A 26,115-nucleotide genomic window follows, 5' to 3' on the forward strand; every position below is an offset into this window, starting at 1 on the left:
GATAATGGTAAGTTGTTTTCTTCGTTTCCATCTTCTTCATCTACAATTGAAATTTCATTTGAATTTCTTGAAGCAATTCGATATGGTTGTTGAAGTAACATTGTTCCACACATCATTCAATAAATTTATAGCATCCAATATCGATACAGATTCGGTAAGTTTCTCTTCTCTTTGACTGATCAGATATAGAGCAAGAATCTTTTATAAAATCCTTTCAAACTCTTGATTACACCTATGTCCATTGGTTGTAAAATTGATGTCACATTGGGAGGCAGAAACACTAGCTTAATGTTGGACAAATTTTGAATCTGGGAATGTGTAGGACAGTTATCAACTAACAACAAAAAAAAATTTTTTTTTTCCTCTTTTTTGAATAGCTCCTTATTCCAATCATTTACTTTTTGCCGAAAAATATCCGAAGTCATTTAAGCTTTCTTGCTTGCGGTGTAATCCACAGAAAGTTTCCTTACGTTTTTGAAACACAGAGGTTTTAACGATTTGCCGATAACAAAGTTTTTTTTTTTTTTATCAGTTCCTGTCATTTTTGCATATGAGCACCGTCAAGCGAGCCTTTGATATTTTTCCCCTTTGAATTTAAATGTATTGTCAGGTGTCAAATTATAAAAAAAGTCATGTTTCGTCAGCATTGTAGATGTCTTCGTCATTGAAATCATTCCTGATTTCTGCCCAAACATGGTCAATCCATTCCTTTGCCATTATTGGGATCTGCAGATCGAGATTTTCCACTAATTTTTGCATAAACTATGTTATGTCGCTTTTTAAATTGATACAGCCAAATGTTGTTACACACAAAATCGTCGCATCCAAATTGTTTAGCAAATTTTTCCGCTTGAGCCTTCAAGACTGGACCGTCTATTGAAAATCCAACACTTCTTTGTGTGGTGATCCATTGAAGCAATGCTTCATCAATGTTTGTAACCTCGCACTTTCTAAATTTTTTTTTTCCTCCGGTTATTTTCTTTTCCAGTGCTGATATGTAAACTTCTTTATTCTTCCACAATGTCGATACACTTGAACAGGAAAAATAAAAATTTTTGCATACTTCATTTTTTGCACCACAGGAAGTTTCCTTACGATGAACAACTTTTTTGCGAATCGAGAGACTTTCTTTTGTTAGTAGACATGTTTCTGAAGGAGGGGCTCATTTCTAACTTATTTTACTTTAAAATGATATAGGATCTGCATACAAAGTTTTTAGAAGTCCCATTTCCAAAATTCTTAGAAGTCCCGAAATAAATTTATGGTTCGGTGAATACAAGGCAATCTGTAAATAGGGTAATGCAACAAGCAGAACGCCAATGCACTGTTGTATAGCCCTGTCCCTGAAAGATAAGGTCATAAAAGCTAAGTCGCCCTTTTCATTTTTGTCTATTCCAAGAATTGGGTTTTTTTGACCCCAAGCAATGAAGAACGTTTGCATAGTTACCAAAGTTTGTTCGGTATATGCATGTAGTACGCTCGTTAGAACAGTGAACGATTGTATGGGAATACGTGTAAATTAAAATCATTATGCTTTTTACTTGTTACAGCTGTGATCTTGTTATTCCGTGCTCGTTATAACCAAGTCTGACTGTATATATAGACCAGATGTGTTGAAACAACCTTCAAAACATACGTTCTTCACTATGCACAGCTTACATGAGTATGCAATATAGGATTGCAGGGGGATATTTTTGCTGTGTTGAAATACTCCCCTGCAATTCTATAGTAGTATACTGTACACAGAGCAAATGCAGCCCAGTTCTAAGGGTTAAAAAATACAGTTATGTTTAAATATAAGTTTTCATTTCCATACACTGCTTGTCCATTCACTCACACAAAATACATTAAAGTTCAGCATATATTCACTAACTTAGGCCACCCACCAACTAATAAGAAGGTAGTAGCTACAAAACAGCTGTCAAGATAGTGTGTCACACATTTTTAAATGTATAGTGGATTCACCTTTAAAGTGATGCTATAAAAGTTAAAATATCCAACAAACAGAGCTGTGGATAATGATGTTTCTAAGCAGGACATAAGATTAAACCATAGTTCTTGGAATTTGGCTTTCGTCTTCAGTGGGATGAATGAGTCCCACAAAAAATCAAATGTATTAATCATACTAATTTTATTTTATTTGAAGGGAAAAAAAAAAAAAAAAAATATATATATATATATATATACATACACACACAATACTGCTCAAAATAACGTCACCTCATTTTTTAGGTTGTTTGTCCTTACACTGATAGCTAATCTTTCAGAAATAGCTGAAAGAACATAAGTAATAACAATATACACATGAAATTATTAATTGCAAAAAAATTTACTTTTATGCATTATGGATAAATACAATAAGTATTTTCTCCAAAATAACAATATCTTGCTTATTGTTCATATAGTAACAAAAATTTTATGAAAGCACTGATTTTTTCATTACTTTGCTCATACTAGGACAAACGGGCAGCTATATGACCAAAAAACACACGAACATTTCATTGGCCCACCCGTTGACTGCTGCACACCATTGTGACATCAACTGGATAAGGTTTTGAATGTATTTCTGGGAAATCTCATAATACCAAACACTGATTAATGCTTCCTGCAACTCTAAGTGTTTTTGGTTTCTTTTTCATTTACCCCAGCGCTCTCGCTCTCTCTCTCGGGAATTTTTATTTATTTTTTTTTTTTATTTAGCTGTTGCAGCATAAGCCTCAGGCTTCTTTGCACCATATAGCTAATAATAATAATTACTGAAACAATTTTAAAAATGGAGTGGTCTGGATTGTTTTCAAGACGTGTTACTGTGCGAACTGATTTATTCTTCAACATTTTTTGCACCTGTGGACAGTAAAGACAGCAAATTAAATTACATTTATTTAAGCAAGGGTGCAACATTTCATAAATTTAAAACTTTTGCTAATTTTATGAAGTAGTACTTACAGTTTTGGCTCTACGATATGGAGTAAAGTTTTCCTGGAAAATGCAACTGGCAATATTCCCATCATCATCATCATCATCATAAGCCATTTTCAATCCACTGCAGGATGAAGGCCTCTCCAGCAACTTTCCAGTTCCTTCTGGTTTGTGCAATGGCCATCCATTTACTACCCACAAACTCATGAATTTCATCTATCCATCTCTGCCATTATCTTCCAGGTTTCTTCTAGCTCCTCTTGGGGTACCATTCTGCTATTTTCTTAGTCCATCTGTCATCATGTCTTTGAGCTATGTGTCCTGCCCAGACCATTTTAGTTCTTTAGTTTTGATAAGAATGTCCTTTACTTAAGTTTGCTGCCTAATCCATGTGTTTCTCTTCTTAACAGTCTGATTCCCAATATAATTCGTTCCATTCTTCGCTGTGTAGTTCTCAGCTTCTCTTCCATAAGTCATGGTGGGGAGTATACATTGGTTAATTATTTTACGTTTCAGACAAACTGGGATATTGCTTTTCAGTACGTGACTATATTTCCTGAATGCTATCCATCCAAAATTTATTCTTCTCTTGACTTCCAGCCATTTATCATTATTACAGCTAATAACTTGTCCAAGATAAGTATATGACTCCATCTTTTCAATTACTGCTCCTTCAATCATTATGTCCCTTTCTGTGGCATACTTGTTCATCATTACTTTTGTTTTAGCCATATTCATCTTTAGTCCAAAATCCTTACTAACTGTGCATAACTGATTAAGATTTTCCTCTAATTCTTTGGGATCGTGGCTTATGACCACAATGTCATCGGCAAATCATAAATAGTTTAGGTACTCTCCATTCACATTGACTCCTTTCTGCGACCAGTCTAATCTTCTGAAAGCTTACTCAAGGGCGGCAGCAAACAACTTCGGAGATATTGTGTCTCCTTGTCGAACTCCTTTCTCGATTTTAAATTTGCTACTGTCCTCGTCTAGTCTAATAAAGGAGGTATCATTCACATATATTTTCTTCAAAATCATAATATATGGGGTATCTATGCCTTATCTTTCCAGTGCCCAAAACATTGCCTTATGCTGTATAGTCAAATGCCTTTTCATAATCCACAAATGCCAGGCATAATGGTGTTTTGTATTCATTTTCTTTCTCCATTAGCTGTGATATTACAAGGTGATCCATAGTTGAGAATCCTGTCCTAAAGCCAGCTTGCTCTTTCGGTTGATTCTCATTAAGTATTCTTTCTAATCTGTTAGTAATCGCCCTTGTGAACAACTTGTAGATGTGGGATAACAAGCTAATTGGTCTGAAATTTCCAATTTCTGATTTATCTCCTTTCTTATACAGCAAAACTATGATTGCATTATTCCACTGCTTAGGCGTCACACCTTTTCTAATGCATTTTGTGAAGAGCCTTGTCAGTTTCTGTGTGTTGTCTCTTCCTCCCAATTTTAACAACTCTACAGTAACTTCATCTTCCCCGGGGGCTTTCTGATTCTTCATTTTCTTCAACGCCTGTTCTACCTCATCAGGAAGAATATCAGGTATGTTGTATGTGTTGGTAATTTGCAATCCATCTTCCCCACTGCTGGCATCATTCCCTCGCTCCTTGTATAATTCTCTATAGTAGTTCTGCTATTTGAATTATGCCTTTTCTGCTGTTTATAAGTACACCATCGCTATTCTTCAGTTTCAGTATCATTTGTCTTTCTGTATTACTGCTCATGGCTGCTGATTTAAATCCTTTGTTTTCCCTTAATGTTTTTCTACTTTTCTTGTATTAAATCTTCTTATGTCCTCTCTGAGCCTCTCTCTAATGGCTTTGCATAACTCAGTATACTCAATTTTCTCCTTGTCAGTGTTTATCTTGCTCTTCATTTGTCGCCTTCGGTTCATCATAACAAGTGTTTCTTGACTAATTCTTTCTTCTTTGGATTTCTTTTTCCCTATAGGTTTCTTGGGCTTTATCACTTTCAGAAAGTTGTAATATTCCTCGTCGATATCTTGGTCCTGAGCAGTCTGCAGAAGCTCAAACTTGTTCTTAAGTTCCAGTACATACTGCTCTTTCTCCTCTTCTGTTATCTCAAAGACCTTCGTATTATTTACTCAAGTCAGTTTTTTCCTTTCCTTTATCTATATTGTGCATCTTACCATTTTGTGATCACTTCCAACATTTACCTTATTCGGGCCATTCACAATATATCTTCTGTTAGTGAGGATGAAGTCGATTTCATTAGTAGTTAATCCATTTGGACTCTTCCATGTCCACTTTCTGTTCACCTTTTCTTGAAAAAAGGGTTCATTACTGACAATCCTTGAGATTTTGCAAATTCCACAAGTCTTTCACCTCTTTCATTTCTTTCGCCAATTCCAAAATTTCCTATAGTTCCCCTTTCTGCGCTGTTTTGTCTTTTTCCAACCTTAGCATTGAAGTCCCCCATAATAATAGTGTAGTTGGTTTTCTGCTAATCTAGAAGACTCAATTTCGGTGTACATTTCTTTCAACCTCTTCATCATCATGGCTCGATGTTGGTGCATAAATCATTATAACCTTTAGCTTGTACCTCTTAGAAACTTTAGTATTAGTCTTGACACCCTTGGTGATGTACTTTTGAAATCCAAAATGTTGTTTTTTATCTTTATGGACCAGAAACCCCACTCCATCTTCGCTTCTTTCACTGTTTCCATTGGTGTACAGCAGATTTCCACTTGATAAACTTATAAGTGATTAATTTCTTCTTCTTGTTTCAGCCAAACCGATGATATCCCAATTCACATTTTCTAGTTCTTTTTCCAGCTCTAATATCCTGTCTTCACTGATGAGCGATCTTACGTTGTGACAGGCCAAGTTCAGTTTCCGTGCATGGCAGCCTGGTTGTACCCAGAGATTCTTAGCACCCTCTGCTTCCACTCTGATCCTCTTGCTGCCGTAAGAGGGGGAGTGAGAGCCGCTGGGGACTGAGGGCCATTTGTTTTGTCGTGCTGTCATATGCTGGAGGGTTTGGTCTTTTCCTCTTCATGCTGACCAGGCGTCTTGAAGAGAACCACTCTACACGTTCATTGCTACCCAAGTGACATAACAGGGCTTACCATCGAGAAGGTGTGCACGAGTGGATTTTAGGGAGGCAGGCCAACCGGACTTCTCCTAAATCTTCTGTAATAGAAAGATATTGGATCCATCAGTGTTTTAGACTGAGTGTCTGATAACACACAGAATACCTATTCCCCTCTAAGCCCCTTAGATTCCCATAATGATCTCTAATTGTGGAGATTAATTTTGTCTCAAGAATGCACTTGTACACCTCAACATTCAATGTACCCTTCACAAGTTCAAGACAACCGACTCCTTTATGTGAAATACAGCCCCATATTATTTGAGATGCAGAATGTTTCACTATGGAGAAGATACTGTCAGGATGAAATTCTTCTCCTCTTCTTTGTCTAACAGTCTGCTGGGCAGCCAAACCATGAAGTTGAATTTTGATTCATTAGAATATAACAAATTTCCACTGACTCTCAGGCAAACTAGCACGCTCTTCTGCCCACTTTAGAAGCTAGAATTTCATTTTTTGCATCAAAAGTGACTTTTTTCTTGCATGAGTGCTACTGATCCCAATGAGAAAAGGTGTCTATGCATTGTAGCAGTACTTGCCTTTACTACTGTATCCTCCGCTCACGCTGTTTTGAGATTTGTCGATGAGGATCTTCTGTTTCAGACAGACCAGAAATCTATCCTTTGCAGAAGATATTCATGAATGTCCAATTTCTTTTTCTGTTTAGACTGCCAGTTTCTGATAATTTTCATAAAAAACGTGCCACTGTCCACTGATTACAGTGACTCCTTTTAGCTATTTCATGTGTAGAATGTCCTTCTGCACTTAATGTAGCAACACTTTTTCTATGTGGTGTTTACTGTGAAAATTTAGCTATTATAATAGCACAGAATAGCTAGGCTTGTGGCATATTCGCTATTTATGCTGCTACTTGGGTGACGTAATCATGTATGGCACATGATATCATAAGAGAGCTTGCTAAAGATGGATGATGCAATAGGGTAATGCTATTACAAAACATATATGATATATTGCCAACTTTTGCAAGTGATGCAATTTTTTGAACACCACTGTATTTGAACCCTCAAAAGGGCTACTGTATAAGGGGTTCCCATTGTACTTTTAATATGCAGTTTATTGTGCAGTGTGTGATATATATGGTTTTTATAATTCAGTGCATCATTTGTAATGATTCTATAAAAGTTTCACTGAATTTTTGTGCTTGGAGTGCATGATTCTGTGTGCATTTGATATATCTTGTGTAAATAGGATATTATTAAAAAAAAAAGTAATCCTCTGAACATAAAAACAAAAACTGCTTTCTAAAATATAGTCTGAAATTTCTTGATGTACAAAATGACTAACAGCAGGATCTATAACAGTTCAAAGGAAACTGAAATGAATGCAAAATAAAATAAATAAATACTCACCCTAAGAGATCAACTATGTTTTGCATCACTTGATTTTCTATCTGCAGCCAAAAATCTGAAGGACTTTGCACATGTGTAATCATCACAGGAACAGGAGGATGACTTTGTTGTACCATAATAGGACCATTAATTGCACCAAGATCTTTATGTCTTCTAAAATTAGTTCTACCTATACTCAGATCATGCATCAAACTGCTCTTAACAGATTCTGCATTACAAACAGCTTCTGTTTTCATATTACTAGATAAAAGTGAAGTTTCATTAACATCACTTACTTTAGTATTATAAGACTGTGCTGCCGATCCGTTTAAGGAAATTTCCAGATTGTGTTTGAGCACAGTTAAGTGCCTATTAGAATTTTCATGATAACTAATTTTAGCATTATTCTGTTCAGATGGGCAAAGAGCTATATGATCAGGCTGTTCATCCTTAGCACTAACTGTCTGTATGTCTTCTATAGAATGCAATACTTTAACACTCTCACTTTGAAAATCAATCAAAAGTTCTGGTTTAGAAATTGGAGAACAAACAGATGAAGAATTAATAGTATCAAGAATTTTTATGGTAGATGCACTTTGGCTTAAGTTATCAAGAGTCTCCTTAGGTTGTTCAGAACTTAAAGATGCAACATTTTCTACCTCTGGCGTAATAGTGACTACTTCTAGTTGTTGTTGTCCACTCTCTAAAGAGGCACAATTTTTTGCACCTTGTGTAACTGTTCCCGATCCTTCCCCACTTTTTATATGTGCACTACCTTCAACATTTTGTGTAACAGTTACCCTTTCCTGTACTTGCTCATTTTGTACAGATACAAGGGTCTCTATATTTTGGGCAGTTTTGGCTGTGGTCAGGTCTTCCTTCTTCTTTAAGAATGCACAATTCTCTACATTTTGCATAGTCACAGATGTTTCCACTTCTCCATCTTCAAAGAATGTATTGTTCATCACACTTTCTGTAACTGTTTCCTGTTCTTTTCCAATCTTTAAAGATTCACTCTCCTCTAAATTTTCTGAGGTCACAGATACTTGTGTTTCGTCACTATACTTTGGAAAATTTTGCAAACAGCCTTGGCTACCATAGTCTGATAACTGAGAATTGTCCGCACAAAATATTGCCAGATCACTTTTTGAATGCATCAACTTTTCATTCCCTAGCGCAGAGTCAACAGACACAAAAGTCTGGTTTCTGCCTTTTTGCCTAAGGTCTGAGCTACTCTCACAGTATTCATTCTGTGGAGAAGAAGATAAACTTTGACTTGAATAAAAACTGTTTGGTGATAAAGCCTAAAATAAAAAATATCAAAGTCAAATTAAAATGCAAGAGTTAGCAGATACAGTACTCAAAGATTTGTAAATTTATATGTCATTACAAAAATCACAATGGAGACTTCTATAAAGAAACTGGTAGTTTAATATAATACATATAGTTAATATAATACAATGTTTTTTTTCAGCCATAAATAAGTCAATAAATTCTTGTGACCTAAGTGATCTTTTGTGACGGTGATATTGCAAAGACAGCTGGTAAGTGCTTACTTGGTGTTATTTACTTATATAAAATTAACTTTAAAAAAAAAATTCAAATTAATTCTGGGTTTGACTTAAATTTTTTAGAAAGTTAATTCTACTAGAATTTTAAGAATTACATAATAATAATCCTTAGTAACTATCTTTAAAGACATTACCATGAAACGTTTGACTTCATTACGTACATATTTCCAAATGGGAAATAACCTCATCTAAACAAACCTAAACCAACGTAGGTTTACACTGTTTATTATCTTCGAATAATGCAGTTTACCTACACAACATGCCAAAATAACACAGTTTACTTACACAACAAGGAATATCTAATTTTGTTTTAAGTTGGTAAAATTTTTTTTGCAAGCTATTAAAAATTAATTTAAATATTTATATGTAATATTAAGGTACTATTGCCCCACCCCCCTTATCCTACCTCTTTTTGGGCCTGAACCTACTAGGAAGTTGTAACAAATGTATTGGATTTAAATATAATTTTCAGATTTATTTATTTAGGCTTCCGTAATTTATCTGTCAATATATACAGACAACTTTTGTTTAAACTGGGACAAGTTACCACTTGTCCATTAAAGGCAAGTTACCACTGTGGATGGAAGGATGATAGAAGCAGTGGTTATAAATTGCTTTTGCTCATCATAAAATCATTGTCACAAGTAGAACCACAGATTGAATGCTGGATTCCGTACTGTTTCTAATATTCACTGGCATACTGGTGTCATCAATGAATACATGTCTAAGTCATTAATGAATAATTATAAATAATGTTTATTAAGTTTGATTATATTACAAAGGTATACAGGACAGGGCAGTTAACACTAACCAGACGTACCCTACTTCAATAAGGAAAAATTATTCAGAAAAAAAATTTTTGAATGAAAACCCCAAACACGAAAGATATTAGAACTATGGTACTTAGTACCCTGCATGGTTTGAAGGTTAATAAGATGATAATATTGATAATCATTTGATGATAATAATAATTTGATTTGAAGGTTAATAAGATTTCTGCAGATTGCAATTTTCAGGAAATACTTTTTTTGTTCAACAAAAACAAAGCTGAAGGAAATATCTATAAAAAAGCATGCAGAAGAAACAGAAAATCTATAAGATAAATGTGGAGAGACCTTTGTAAGAGATGGGTCATTAATTAACCTAACTGCCCTCTTTTGAATGGAGTCTAGATGCCTGAGAAAGATTATGGGGGCACTACCCCCAGATGCAGAAACAATATTCCATGCCAGAGTGGATTTGAGATTTGTAGAGTGAGTAACTGTTTAGAAAAAAAGTAATGCAGAAAGGCAAAACAGAAAACCCAGTTTTTTAAATCCACAGGAAGAAATATTAGTGATGTGTTTATGCCAAGAGGGATTAAAAGTAAGGGGGGGGAGGAATCATCAGAGAGAAAAATCTGTGTGCCATTGAAGATAAGCATAGGAACATAAAAATCCTTTTTGTGATATATAAGACAGGTTTGAATTTTAGAAGGATTGAAATTAACTGTTATGCTTGCTCCATTGAAGAATTACCTGAAGATTAGCATTTAAGGAAGTGGTATGGGGTATTCAAGAAGTTGAAGTAATTTGTGCAGAGCAAAGTTTCTCAAACTGGAAAGTGGAATGCAATGTGGTAACATCAGCAAAACTATGGATAAGATTTCTACTCAAATGGAAGGTCATTAATATAGAAGAGGAAAAAAGTGGGAGAAAGAACTGAAAATTGGAGACACCAGCATTAATAGAGAATTTAGAAGACAGTGATCCATCACCCACAGTGAGCAATCAGAGAGAAAACTGGATATCCAATTACATAAAACAATCGGCAATCCATAAGATGGAAGCTTGTTTAAAAGACTTGAACAGCAAACATGATCAAAAGCCTTTAAAAGAGATCTATAGTTTTACAAAACTTTTCCACTGAATTTGTTCATATTGGCAATCACTGATCAGATGGAAGGTTTCTAGATAGGTTAATGAATTCTTCCATTACTTTAGAAAGAGTAGAAGTAAGTGCAAAGGGATGATAATTGGATTGCCCTTTTTAGGAACTGGCTGCAAATGAGCAAATTTCCAAGTAGAAGGAAAATTACCACTGCAATAACAAAGGATAAAAAGGCAACCTAGAAAGGTGCAAGCTCAAAAGCTCAAGTTTTGAAAACAAGTAGAGAAATACCATCAGGCCATGGGGCTTTCTTGGCATTAAGACTGTTCAAAATTCTACTGACAACCTTTTGATGGAAGATCAGAGGAGACACCAAGTGGACTATACTAGAAAAGGCAGGAGGTAATTTAACAAGATCATCCATAGAAGAGTTAGATATTTTATCTAAGTACTTCAAGACCTTCAACAGAAGAGTTACGATATTTTCCACCTCAGTCTAAAGCCGAAGTGGAAATAGAATAATCAGGTTTTAATAGAGGTGGGTGTACAGATGGACAAAAGTTGTAGCCAAGAGATTTGGCAAGAGACCAGAGTGCTCGACTACCATTTGGACAAGAAGCAAGTTTTCTACTCTTATCCTGTTCAAAATCTACTTTGGATTGAGTAATAAATGCTTTAAAATTGTTGCCAGTTTTGGTGTAGTAGAAATGGAACCTGGAGTTTTGTATGCAAACAAATTGTGCTATACAATTTCTTATCTTGAACAGACTGACCACTTTTACTTGAAAACCAATGTTTAGATAAAGCACAAGAGGTTAAGGTGGAGTGTGGAAAAAAGGATTTTATCCCTACAAGAATAATTTCACTAATACAACCTGAGAAACACTGACATTGAAACATTTTCTGTGTAAGATCATTAGTAACTGCAAAAGACAAACACCTCTACTTGCTGGGTCCACATGACTAGAAAATGGAAGCCAGCTGGAGTTGTGAACATTAAAATCACCAAGGAAAATTATCTCACGAAAGGTTAAGAAAGTTGGGCTGGAGAAAGTCAAGTTTCAAAGAAAGAAAGGTTTCAGAATCAAGTCAAAGAATTCCTAATGTTTAGTGGAGTTGGGAAAACAATAGAGGCAACAGATGAATTTGACAATGTGGTAGAGAAATTTTTAGTGAGAGAAGATCAAAAAGAGGAGATTCCAAATTACTAAGTCTCTGACAGGGAATATCAGAATGGATATATGCACAAGTACCATAAAGCAAAAGGAATTATACAGCAAAAATAACAGGGCAACTGAGATGAGCAGAGATTGAATCAAATTATCCAGAGGCTGAAAAATGCAGTTAAGGTATAATATAAGTAAAAAATCTTGTGCCTGGTAATTCTAACACAGCTGAAGACAGATGATTTTGTGTTAATGACATAATTCACCATTAATCTTCTCAGCAGTCCATATGGTTGATATGCCAGCTTACAAGGTTCTAATTAGACTTGAATTTCTATAGATTGTAATTTTCAGGAAATTATGTGTGAAGGGAAATTGTTCCAGAAAATGGAAGTTGAAGGAATAAATTAGGAAACAGGAAGTTAGTTCTGTGAGTTTGAAGTTAGACAGTAAAAGGATGCTAAGTGGTTGCAAGCACATATTAAAACTGGTTTAGAAAAAAGAGGGGGGGGAATTATATAAGCCAATTCAAGACAGTGCCTATGGGAAGGGGTTTTTTTTTTTTTTTTGGCTGATACTCTATAAGCTTGCTTTCTTGCATCATATGCCTCAACTAATGCTAAAACACAAAAACTGTTGTCTTTTGAATGGAGCTTAGAAGCCTGAGAGAGGTTACTGGGGCACCACCCAAGATGTAGGAATAATATTTCATAGTAGGGCAGATTTGAGATTTGTACAGAGTGAGAAGAAATATTAATTGGTCTGATTTTAATGAAATTTGGGAACAGTTTGACAAATCTTTTTAAAATGCCCAAAATAAAATTTTATGGAAATCCATCCGTTGAGAGTCGAGCCACGCAGGTGGATGGACATGGTAAACAACAGGTGCATTATACTATGCTTCTCAGCCTTTCAAAAAAATTTCAGATGATTTTTAATCATCAATTAACAGTTACACAGGAACGTGATTTTTTAAGGTCATTTGTCAGGTGATAAGCCACTACTGCTGCGAGTTAATTGCTTCAATCAGGTTTCAGAATTTATTTATTTGTTATTAAAAATTAAAAATATACAAACAAATCTCAAAAACTTAAGGTATATATCAGATAAGTGAATAATAAGAAAACACTAAGCTTAAACTGTTTATATAGTAATGTTAAGAGTGTTGTCAACAAAATGGATGAATTTGTTCTACAGCTGCTGATTTCTTTCTTTTTTTTTTGGAAGTCACAAAGAGCAGTCATAAGTTGAACAGCACTAATGGATTAATTTTTGTCTTTCCTTAATTTCTTTAAATATCTTGTAAATTTAATTTGTATAATTTTATAAATTTAATTTTTATCCTTTTGTAAAACTAATCCTCAAACCTTTTCGTCATTTTGTAAGTTTAAATTCTTAAGTAGTGAATAAAATTTTGTGACTACTAATTACTATAATATTTCAGAGTTAATCCTGTAATATTTTGTCAATTTAATTCTTACCTTAGTAACTTCTACTACAAGATCCACTCTGAATACTTCATCTGAGGATATCACGACCTGGATAAAAATGCCTGTATGCGAATCCCATACAAGTCATGAGATTGTTGCTTATATAGACAGTGGACTAATGATTCTTTTGTTTGTTTCTGATATAAGATGTACCAATCTCATATTATAACTTAAACTACTAGCTGAATTTGAGTTATGAAAGAAACAAGTGGATGCTCTAGAGACTGGACAGGGAGTCAAGTATCTATTGATCTGTTCAGTGATGCACCTCCAATTTGGAACCTAGAACAGAACAGTAAAGTGCATACTGCTCTGGCTCAAGAGGATTTAGTTTTATAGCAAAATTCAATATCAGAGAAATGAGTAACACTTTTTGTAATAAGTATGGGTGAACTAGAACCAAGGTGTTTCTGCAGGGAACAACAAATAATGACGTCACCAAGACTGCCAAATTTTAAGGAGCATCAATATTCATGTACAGGGACTAATGATATTAAATGCACATGAACTGGAAATTTGTTGGCCATGCTGAAAAAATACCACAAGTTAGATCAGTATAAGTGTCTGCAAGTCTGCCCAGGTACAAACAGGATGGACAATATGCTGAAAACTTTGTGGATTAACTCAAGAATCGAGGGACTCTACAATGCTTTTGTGGTAAAGTTTTTAATCAGGCAGCTCACTCTATTGGTAGAAGGAATCTATTTTGTACAGATGGAATAAACCTGAACAGTGATGGCAGAATGGTCTTTGCAAATACAGTGGATTCCGGTTATTTGGGCCAACGGTTAATCGGGGCAGCCGTTTATTTGGGGAAAATCTTAAAAAACAAAAACCAATGGAGAAAATAACCAGGGTTTACTTCGCTTAATTGGGACAAAATGCCGTTTAATCGGGGCAGGAGACCTCAGCACTGGAGATTACCCTACGATTGTCTCTGACCGTACCACTTAGTTCGGTCGGATTTCTGGAGGTCACAACCATAAAACAATAAAAACAATTAGCAGTCACCTGTTTATTGGGCTTTTCTGTTAGTGCAATCTATCATAAACGGACAGTAAACTCGATCTTATTGAATTTGCAATAATACCGACAGCTGAAATTCTGTGGGTTATTATGGTAAAATGTGTTTACACTTCCATGGAATCTTCAATCATATAAAAATAATAATTTTCACAATCTTCTCTTCATTCCTATTTTTAAAGCTTCCTAATTTGTTACTCTGTTCTCACTTGCGCGTGTTGTGTTACTTGCAATTTGTGTGTGCCCTGTTCTTTGTTATTGATTGCTTATCTTTTTAATTTTAAATTTCAGCCCCCACCAACAAATGTCAATGAACAGAAATGTCAACTAGTTTAGTTTAGTATGTACATATTACAGTGCGTATTAATTATTCCGATTATCACGTATATTCTTCAGATTTTCACGTATCATTTAATTTTTTAATTGGTAAAGTAATAAAGGGTAAATTTGTGCTTAATATATCTTTACTTTTATAACCTGTGGATAATATTCCTCCTATTTTCGCTAATTAGAATCGCTGTTTAATAGAATTAAAATTCAATTCACAAACGTGATCAGAATGACCGGCGCTTAGTGCACATCGTATAGTGAATGGTACTTTACTATTTTGAGTTCGTCGTAACGTGATTTGATTGTACAGTGAACTAATTGTAAGGGGGGGGGGGGGGTAAATTGTATTTTTAACTATTTACGTGAAACTTCGGATAATTGGGGCAGCCGCTTAATCGGGCCAAAATGCACTAGTCCCGATGTGTCCCAAACAACCGGAATCGACTGTATTACTGAGTAAACCTTAAAGGTCTGGACACGGTGCTAGTAGGGGGTGGGGGGAGTAATATTGACAAATTTTCTCATGATATTAGTATTAGCAATGGCCACATGGTGCAAGGAAACCTATGGCTTATGCTGCACCAGCTAAAAATAAATAAATAAAATAAAGTAATAATAATAAAAATAAAATAATGATACCATCATTAAAGATAGCATCAAATGATAATTATAATAAAATATTACAATTAGATTAATGAAAATTATTATAAAAATTATAACAATGAAAGTCAACTGATAATTCATCATTTTAAACTTTCAATTTGAGCACAAGTTCTAACATGTGAAATACATTTAGCTATTACTTTTTATAGTGGATCCTAATAAAAATGCAAGGCCTTGAAAGGTGAGGGGGGAGGGGATGCAGCACACCCAGGTTCCAAAAGGTGGGGAATGCTCAAATGCCAATAAAAAATTTATTCTGTTAAAAAATTCTGAAATAGGGGGAAAATGAATTTTTCGAAACAGTAGTTGGTTATTCTCCAGAACAAGGGTACCACTTTGCAGGCATGGCTTCTTTTGCTTGAACCCATCCTGAATTAGTGGTGTAAACTAACCTAACCTTTTTTTTCACTAGCCAAAAATGAAAGACTATTAAAAAACCCACACTTCTTTTGCTTGAATCCATCCTGAATTCGGCTGTGCCCGCAACACAGTGACTCAGGTGCACCCATGTTCTGGAGTTCAGCCCAGTAGTTTTCTATGCAGTGACTTTGATTTTTTGGGGCCCAACAAAAATCTTAGTTTCTAAAAGGAACCCCCACCCCAAAACAGTTTTAAAATCATATTTTTGGCTCCCTTTTGAGCAGTAAGTCCCTCTGAATAAAACTACCATACATTGTGAATTTTTACAATATAACAGCCGTACAACTGTATGCATTAAATTGAGAAAGAAAACATACTTTGAGAAAAAAGTTGGGCACCTCATAGTATTTTATAAGATATGTATATATTTTATTTAATGTTTGACATACTTATTTCATTCCAAAAACTAAAATACTTCTATACTAAATGCACCCAAAATGATTTACATAAAGAATTTTATTTTTACTGTGAAAAACAAAGTTTTTAATATTATTATTAAATTACAGATGCTTTATATTTCCTATTATTAAAATTGTCACAATCTATATTTTTGTATCTGTTTCGCTCTGAGCAACTGTAATTTAATAACAATAATATAATGAATCCAGAGCACACAGGCCTCTTTAATCATAAAGTTTTTAATACTTTACACTCATTTTTATTTGTAATTATTTTGCTTATTTTATTTGTACATTCTTATTTTTAATAAATACTTTTAACTTTTCCATTGTAAAAAAAAAAAAAAAACGAATTTTCATGTCAATTCTTAAAAGTGAAACGAATATTTATCCTTTTTTTTTTCCCTTCTTTTAATTAAAAATAGCTATAGTTTCCAAACAAAAATGAAGTAATGGATGGCTGTGCCTGGCAACATTTTTGTACAAATTAATTAATATTAATTTTTATTAGAAAATTTCCAGAAAAGGATGCTCCCCTACTACAGAGGTTGCAGGTTGGGTAATTCATACTACTGACTTCCTATGAACAGAAAAAAAACCCAGCTTTTCCTCACACCTACCACATCTTCAAATGTCAAAGCAAGCATATCTATACACAGCGGAACTAGGATTGCCACATTTTAAAATCCAAAACGTACACAAAGTTTCTAAAAATGAAATACAGATTTGGGGCATAGTAATAATTACCAAAAAAATATTTCGATTCATTTATTTTTCAGTTACAGAATGACTGATAGTCACCTTTACCTTAACTCGGTTGATATTACAATATGGGTCAAAGTAATACCTCCATACACATCAAAGGATTCTTGTCTGAGGCTGAATGCTGATACTGGCAAGGTGTGAGGAGTGTAACGATGTTTTAAATGAAAAGAGAAGCATATGCTATGGAAACAAGCTTAAATCAATTGAGAAGGGTGTATCAGAGTAATAAGTATACAAGGACACTTATTCTTAACTATATCTGTATGGTTAAGAAGTGTTCAGTGTTTTCAATAAAATGAGTAAATTCAAGCTCCTGGTTGGGGCAGCCAATGCTGACATAATAAGGTTAATGGGAACAAGGTGTCGCCGAGAAAAAAAAAGGATGTTTAGTTTTAATACGATATGTATAACGTATTTAGGAAGTTTGAGAAAAACAGATAGGGTGTGTCATGATTATGTTCAAAAACAGCTTGAGTGCAACAAAGGCTTTTGTAGACTTATACATGACATTACAAAATCTTTGTGGTGTGAGGTAGTCAGAAGCAAAGGTAAAATAGAAGAGCCTCCTCATGCAGATGGGAATGGGTAAGTGGATGGAAAGAATGAATGCCAAATTGTGGGCAATTTCAATTTTCTTCCTGACTGGTACAAGTGGGAAGGAAAATCACTAGGGAAAAAAAATTTGTTAAATAAACTAGATTATAATTTGTATCTTTTTTTTTTTTTTATGTAAACCCCAAACATGAGGTATTAGAACCTATAGTACTTAGTACCGTGCTTGGGTTGGAGGTTGAGAAGACGAAAGAAGATATTTGTTGACATTGCACTTTAATTCTGTAGACTGTAATTTTCAGGAAATACGAATGAAGGAAGGTTGTTCCAGAAAACGGCATTTGAATGAATAAACGAGGAAGATGAAAAGTTGGTTCTGTGAGCTTGGAGTTGGACAGTAAATGGATGTTGACTGGTGGCGGCATGTGTTTGGACTGTTTTGAAAGAGAGAGAGCAGGAATTATAAAAGCAATTCAGAAGAACAGTGCCCATGGAAGTACCTGTAGAAGAGGCATGCAGCAGAAACAGTACATCTATGAGACAGCGAGTGGAGAGACTCTGTTAGAGATGAATCATTAATTAACCTAACTGCCCACTTCTGAATGGAATCAAGCAGCCTGAGAGAGGTTTTGGGGGCACCACCCCAGATGTGGGAACAATATTCCATGGCAGGCCAGATTTGTGATTTATACAGAGTGAACAGCTGCTTGGAAGAAAAGTAACGCTGAGAGCGAAAGAGAAAACCAAGTTTTTTAGATGCAGAAGAAGCAATATTTGTAATGTGCTTGTGCCAAGAGAGATTAGAAGTCAGGGTAATCCCCAAAAGAGATATATCATTTTGCCTAGAAATCGGAGTGTCACTAAAGATAAGCATAGGAGCAGAAGAATGTTTTTGCAAGATATAAGACAAGACTGGAGCAGAAGAATGTTTTTGCAAGATATAAGACAAGACTGAGTTTTAGAAGGGTTGAAATCAACTAAGTTGTCTTTGCCCCACTGGAGAATTACCTGAAGATCAGCATTTAAGGAATTGGTAGCAGATTTTTGAGAAGTAGAAGCTGATTGAGCAGGACAAGGTTTCTCAAAATGGAAAGTGGAATGCAATGTGCTATCATCGGCAAAACTATGGATAGGATTTCCAGTCAATGGAAGAAGGTCATTGATATACAAGAGGAAAAGAGTGGAGGAGAGAACTGAACCTTGGGGGACAACGGCATTAGTGGAGAAGTTAGAAGACAGAGAGCCATCTACCATCTTCCTCAGTGAACAATCAGAGAGAAAACTGGATAATCAATTACTAAAAACAGTTGGCAAACCATTAGATGGAAGCTTGTTTAGAAGACCTTTATGCCAAACATGATCGAAAGCCTTTGAGATGTCAATGTTGTGTTTCACCGAACCTTTCCATTGAATTAGTCCATAAATGTGTAACATAAGCCAGAATATCACCAGTGGATCGACACTGACGGAATCCATACTGGCGATTGTTGATCAGACGGAAGGTTTATAGGTAGTTTAAGAGTTGGCGGTTAATTGATTTCTTCATTACTTTAGAAAGAGTAGAAGTAATTGCAATGGGACGATAATTGGATGGGAGAGATTTGTCACCCTTTTTAGTAACTGGCTGGATATGAGCAAATTTTCAAGCAGAAGGGAAAACACCTTTGGAATAAGAAAGTGAAAAAAAGGCAGCAAAGAATAGGGGTAAGTTCAGGAGCACAGTTTTTGAGAAAAAGTGGAGAAATACCATCGGGACCTGGAGCTTTCTTAGCATCAAGATTCATCAAAATCTTTCTGACATCCTTTTGACGGAAGACCACAGGAGGCATTGAATGGAGCGTGTTAGGAATGGTGGGAGGTGTTTTACCAAGATCATTAATACATGAGCTGGAAGAAAAATGGGATGCTAGCAAGTCAGCTTCATCCTTGGCTGAAGTGACAACAGAACCATCTGGTTTGGACAGAGGTGGGAGCAGAGATGGGCAAAAGTTGCAGCCAATAGCTTTGGCAAGAGACCAGAATGCTCGGCTACCATTAGGGCAAGAAGCAAGTTTTCTACTCTTGGCCTGTTCAAACTCTAATTTGGACTGATTAATAACTGCTTTACAACTGTTGCGAGCTTTGGTGTAGGCAGAAAATGAAACTGAAGAATTAGAAACAATCCAATTACGATATGCAACGTTCTTCTCTTGAACAGCCTTAGCACATTTATTGGAAACCAAGGTAAAAATAAAGGACGAGATTTTAAAGTGGAGTGTGGGATAAAGGATTTCATTCCTGCAAGAATAATTTCACTGACACGATCTGAGCAAACGCTGACATCAGAACTTTTGAAACCTTAATCCAACCAAGGAAAAGAAAAGAAGACTCGCAGGTCATCTCATTTTGCATTCTTGTAATGCCACACAACACTAGGTTGGTAACAGCCATGAGATAAAGATTCCATTGGAGAAGAGACAATCACCAAGTTGTGATCTGAAGTGCCTAAAGGACCTCTCACTTCGACCGTATACTTAGAAGGGTTGTTTGTGAGAAAAAGATCAAGCGTATTGGCTGTATGATTAGGATTGTCCAGTATTCTTGTAGGTAAATGACCAATCTGTGCAAGGTCATTACTAATTGCAAAAGCCTCAGCATCTTGACCAGCTGGGTCGGTGTGACTAGAAAACGGAAGCCAGCTAGAGTTGTGAACATTAAAATCACCAAGGAAAATTACCTCACTGTTAGAAAAGTTGGACTGGAGAAAGTAAAGTTGCAAAGAGAGGAAGTCAAAGAGCTCCAAGTGATTAGTGGAGTTAGGAGAACGGTAGAGACAACAGATGAATTTGACACAATGAGATAGAGATTTTAAGCCAGAGAAGATCAAAGAGAGGAGATTCCAAATTGCCAAGTCTCTGACAGGGAATATTAGAGTGGACATATGCAAACGTACCATCTTTGAGGTGACAGGAATCATACAGCGAATAATTTGGGCATCTCAGATGAGCAGTAGTTGAATCAACCAATAACTGAGATTCTGTCAGAAAAAGTACATGGAGTTTGGCAGACTGCAAGTGGAAATGGACATCATTAAGATTAGAATTGAGACCACGTATATTTGTGAAATGAATTAGGAAGTGCTTGGGAGGTTTAGATCTTTTCACAGATAAGCTTGCTCTATTAGTTTGACAATTCATGGTGTATTCAATAGTAAGAAAAAGTGGGTGGGACATGCTATATGAAGTAATGAAATTTTTTGGATATGGCTTACACATGGTAAGAATATACCCAGATGCTTGACATAACTTGGCCTCGACAATGCTCCCTGCATACACACTACTCTGACTCCCTCCAGTCACTATCTGGCAGAGTAGAGGTAGCAAGATTATACACTAGCTGATCCGGAAGCCTCCTAGAAAGTTACCAATAGGTTCGGTCTGGTGTACTAACTAGAGGCCGGCCTGCGAACACCGTTTTAGAGCTGTACCCTCAAAATGTAAGAAGTATTGGATCTCACCACAATGTTCATCATAACCTAAAAAGTCATCAATCATACTGCATGATGGAAGAGATAGGGAAGGGTTAACTAGAACTTAGCTCTAGAGACTAAACATGGGTTCCACCACTTGAAGCTTCCAATAAGCAAAGTGGTGGTATTGCACCGGTTGATGAGTCATCTACCACCTAGTACTGCCTGGTAACATAGAGGGGCGCCGTTCATCCCTAGTTCACACCTGGGTGGTCACCCACCATGTACTTGTGCATGGAGGTTATACACAGGATTACTAACAGTCACCATCGTGAAGGTGCAAGCAGAGGATTTGGCTGTCAAAGACCGTCCGGACTTCGCCAAAATTGGGTCCACTTGACTTGAGTGTCACCCGAATATCAGTTCCATCAGCGTTTTAGACTCCCAGGTAGCAAGTACAGCTAGTCTGGCATATCTGAGAGAATGTCTGTGCCAACCTCAAGTACCATCTAGCATATTAAAGAAATTAGTATGAGTAAGAATATTCTAAACCTGATCAACACCTATGAACAAGAGGACATCACACAGTTGACAGTAGGTACATAAATCATTAGCAGGAATAATCAGTTCTAAACTGGAAAATGAAGAAAGAGGTTGCTGTTGTTAAAAGGTATGGATTTTAATTTCAAGAAAACGGACCAAGACAGTTTAAGACTACATGAACTCTATCAACTTAGTAATCGGTACAGGCAGGGTGAATACATTCAAATTATAGAATATCTTTAAAGCAATAGTCACAGAAGTCACAAATGCATATATATCATTGAGAAAATATAGCATAAGGAGGATGTCAAGATGGATGAATACAGAGATAGCAAGTCTAACAGAACAGAAGGATGGCATGGAAAAGTTACAGTACAATGAAAACTACTGAATCCTATAACAGCTACAAGTTTTAATAGTATCACAAAAAAGGTTAGGCTGGCAAAGATGGGGTATGAGAAATCACTGCCTAAGAAAGTTTCACAATACAGAGCTATGGCCAAACCAGCCATGGCCGGGGTCTCACTTTCAGTGTAAATATTTTCTAAAGTAGTGATAAAAATTTCTAATAATAATAGTTATTACAGATGAAACAAAAAAAAAAAAAAAAAAAATGGGTAATAAAAAGGCATTCTTAAACTTAACTTGTTAAGTGTTTAAATTTTATTCTTATACCTTTTTATTGTACAATAAAAAAGTTAAGTTTCTAATAAAATTGGACAAAGGTAAAGAAAGCCCATACGGGAAGCACGCAAAAGTTCAATTAATTTACCAGTAAAAGTACTTTACCGTAACAGCATTTGTATTGTTGCTCGCTCGGTAAACATACAGTGGGTGTTATCGGTCAGGAATTGAAATCGAATCCCATGGGAGATTGAAACCCTCCCAAAGTGGAGGGGTAGTAGTAGTAGTGGCATGTGATGCAAGAAAGCAAATGTATGAGCTTATGCAGCATCAGCCAAAAAAAAAAAAAAAAAAAAAAATCACACCATTCCCTCCAAATGCCTGTCCAGTTCCTCCTTAAATTTATTCAACCTATCAACTTCCACAACGAGAGATGGAAGTTTGTTCCAGCAATTAACCACCCGCTGGCTAAAAGCAAATTTCCGCACATCTATTCTACATCTGTCTTTTCTTAATTTGAATTTATGCCCCCTAAGGTTCGTAATCTGAACAAGGATCCCATCAGAATTCAGCGTGCTCAACCCATTCAAGGCCTTATATACCTCAATCAGATCACCGTGCAGGTGCCTAGTCTCCAGCCACTGCAATTTGCAGAACTTAAGCCTCTCTTGCTAAGAGGATCCCTTCATTCCCCTCACCAATCTTGTTGCCCTTCTCTGTAAATCTACATCCTTCCTAAAATGAGGCCTCCAGACCTGTAAGCAGTACTCAAGGCGTAGCCTGACCATTGCCTTATACACAGGGATAATCACCTCCTTTTCCCTGCTAGCAAAATTCCTATATATCATTGACAAAACCCCATGACCTGCCCTGGCAGCCTGTCTGCATTGCTCAGAGAACTTCATATCTGACTGCACAATTACTCCCAGGTCTTTATCATTTTCTACCATCTTAAGTGTAGTACCACACAGTTGGTACATTTCTCTGGGGTTACTTCTACCCATATGCAGTACTTTGCATTTGTCAAGGTTAAACTTCAGTTGCCACTTCTTAGCCCATCTGCCCAAATTATCAATCCTGTTGCAGTAGCACACTGCCATTACTGTCATTAACAACCCTGCCAACCTTTGTATCATCTGCAAACTTCGACATTAAGCCTGATATACCCTTCATCAATATCATTGATAAATATACAAAACAACAGTGGACCTAACACCGAACCCTGTGGGACTCCACTAATAACATTAGTCCAAGAAGAGCAGCACCCATTGATTACCACCCTCTGTCTTCTCGCACTTAACCATCCTTTTATCCATTGTAGCAACTTACCCTTAATACCATTCTGCTCCAATTTGTACAATAGTCTTCCATGCGCAACAGTGTCAAAAGCTTTAATGAAATCCAAATATATGATATCAAAATTATTTTTTGCATCCAGTTCCTTTGTAACCACATCATAATATCCTATCAAATTTGTCAGACAAGACTTTCCCTTAACAAACCCATGCTGTGTCTGAATTATTGCTGCAGTCTTGTCTAGATTATCCTGCAATGCATCTTTAACTAGTGACTCCATTATTTTACCCGGAACAGAAGTTAAACTAACTGGTCTGTAATTACTCGTGTCACCCTTCGATCCCCCTTTGTGAATTGGGTATACATTTGCACATCTCCAGTCCGTGGGAACCTCCCCTGAGTCCAAGGATGCTCTCCTAATTATGGCTAAGGGTTTGCTTAGTTGCTTTGCCACCTCCTTTAATATAACTGGATAGATCCCATCCACCCCAGGTGCCTTTCTTACGTTTAACTTCAACAATTTCTCTTCCACTTTGCTCTCAGTTATTACAAGATCATTAAGCACCCTGCTACAATTTGATAACCTTCTGCCATTTTCAAACCTTAATAATTCCTCATGTGTGAATGTAGATGCAAAATACTCATTCAGTTTGTTTGCTATCTGAGCAGGATCATCAACAGTCGAACCATCGATGTCAAGTGGACCAATCAGATTAATCCCCTTCCTTTTAGAGTTTATATAAGTAAAGAAATCCTTGCTGTTTTTCTTAGCATCTTTTGCCAAGGATTTCTCGTAATGTGCCTTCGCCTGCCGAACCTCCTTTGTGACCTGATTACAGATTAACTTATATCTGCCATAGGCTTCTGAGTCGCTTGATAATTTATGCGTCCCATGCATTTTTCTTCTCTGTTACGAGTCTCAGTTAATTTGACAACCATTTAGGCCTAAACCTTGAACAATATTTCTTAATAGGTATGAAACTTTTAGTAGCTTCCACGATTAATTCCTTGAATGCTTCCTACTTAGAATTTACTGTTGATAACATAGTCAGTTGATCCCACTGTACAGAATTTAAAAACTGTCGGAGACCACTGTACTCGCCTTTACGGAAGCAAAAACCCTTTCCTTTACCCCTGATGGTAATTAAATCTTTAAGTAAATCCCACATCAGTACACTGTGATCACTGCCACCTAGTGGGTCTTTTATCTGCAAATTCCTAATACATGAATGATCACTGCTGATAACCAGATCAAGAGTATTACTTTCTCTGGTTGCCTCTCGAACATGCTGCTGCAGAAAACAATCATCCAATAAATCCACAAAAGTCTGACTAGTGTGTGAGTGCCCAATCCACAAGTTCCAGTCAATATCTGGGAAGATAAAATCCCCCATTATAAGACATTCCGATTTACTAGCCCACTATTTCTCTGTACAATTGTTCATTGTACTCATTCGAGTCATTAGGCCTATAACACACTGCTCTAATTTTTGCTTTCGCAGTGCTTATGTCACACAAAACTGACTCAACAGTGCACTGTTCATCTATATCAACTGGATGCACTTCTTTTGATTTTATGTTTTTCTTTATTAACAGCATAACACCTCCTCCCTTCCTATCCTGTCTGTACGGATTGTACTCCCCAAATTCCAGTTCGGCATTCCTTATATCTGTGTGACACCACGTCTCTGATATCCCAACAATATCCACCTTTGATGTCTTGACCAACACTTCAAATTCATCAAATTTATTTACTATACTTCTAGCATTGGTATACATGCAAGTATACATGCACCTATTCCTATTCCCAGCCACTCTAACACATCCCATATACCCACCTGTTTCACGATGACTGACATCCGTCCCTGAAACTCCCAACACCCCTCGCTCCAGGTCGCTACTTATTCTAATAGCAGTTGTGCAAGAATCACCTTCACCTCTGCCTACGGCTACTGTTAAACTATTAGTCCTTGTATCCCCCCAAGCTATCAGTTTTCCAACCCACCTAACACTGCCTCGATAGCATCAGCAAATATTCTTGCACCCTTTCTATTTAAGTGTATCCCATCCCTGTAGAAGCAATCTCTCCTGTTAACAAGTACAGTCCAGGCTGAAAAAAAATTCTACCCCATGAGCCTTGCACAATCTTTCCAGGGCCGAATTGATCGACAAGGCTCTCATCATATATTCCCTCCTATCGTGTCTGGGCAGAATTGCAGACACTTTCAAATTCAACCCTAATTCACGGCTTTTTTTCATCAGTGACCTGTACTTGTTAAGTAATTCCGCCGGTCTCCTACTCTTAATATCATTAGTGCCAACGTGTACAACTATATCACCTTTTGTGCCCTTAAAAGATGATATCTGCTCTACGTCATCAACCTTTGCCCCTGGCAGACATACCCTGGTCCTGTTCCATCTATCCCTTCTGACCTTTCTTCTTTATAATCAGTTTTTCTTAATAAACAGTTTATCCACTGGTGGACTAGTGGATTAACTGTTTATTAAGAAAAAAAAAGGCAAAGGTAAAGGAAGCCCACATGAGAAGCACAGCAAACTT

General features: G+C 36.3%; 1 protein-coding gene across 1 annotated transcript in view; it reads right to left on the minus strand.

Moving 5' to 3' along the window:
- LOC150083915 (uncharacterized) overlaps positions 1–26,115 on the minus strand; it is a 352,627-nt gene that overhangs the window by 243,851 nt on the left and 82,661 nt on the right. The window contains exon 4 of the mRNA XM_090375828.1: positions 7,419–8,701. Coding sequence (XP_090231954.1) covers positions 7,419–8,701 — 1,283 coding nt within the window. The remainder of the gene's footprint in view (positions 1–7,418; positions 8,702–26,115) is intronic.

Source organism: Mastigoproctus giganteus, chromosome 6, assembly GCF_048544385.1.
Source record: "Mastigoproctus giganteus isolate SK-2022 chromosome 6, ASM4854438v1, whole genome shotgun sequence".
In the NCBI taxonomy this organism is placed as follows: domain Eukaryota; kingdom Metazoa; phylum Arthropoda; class Arachnida; order Uropygi; family Thelyphonidae; genus Mastigoproctus; species Mastigoproctus giganteus.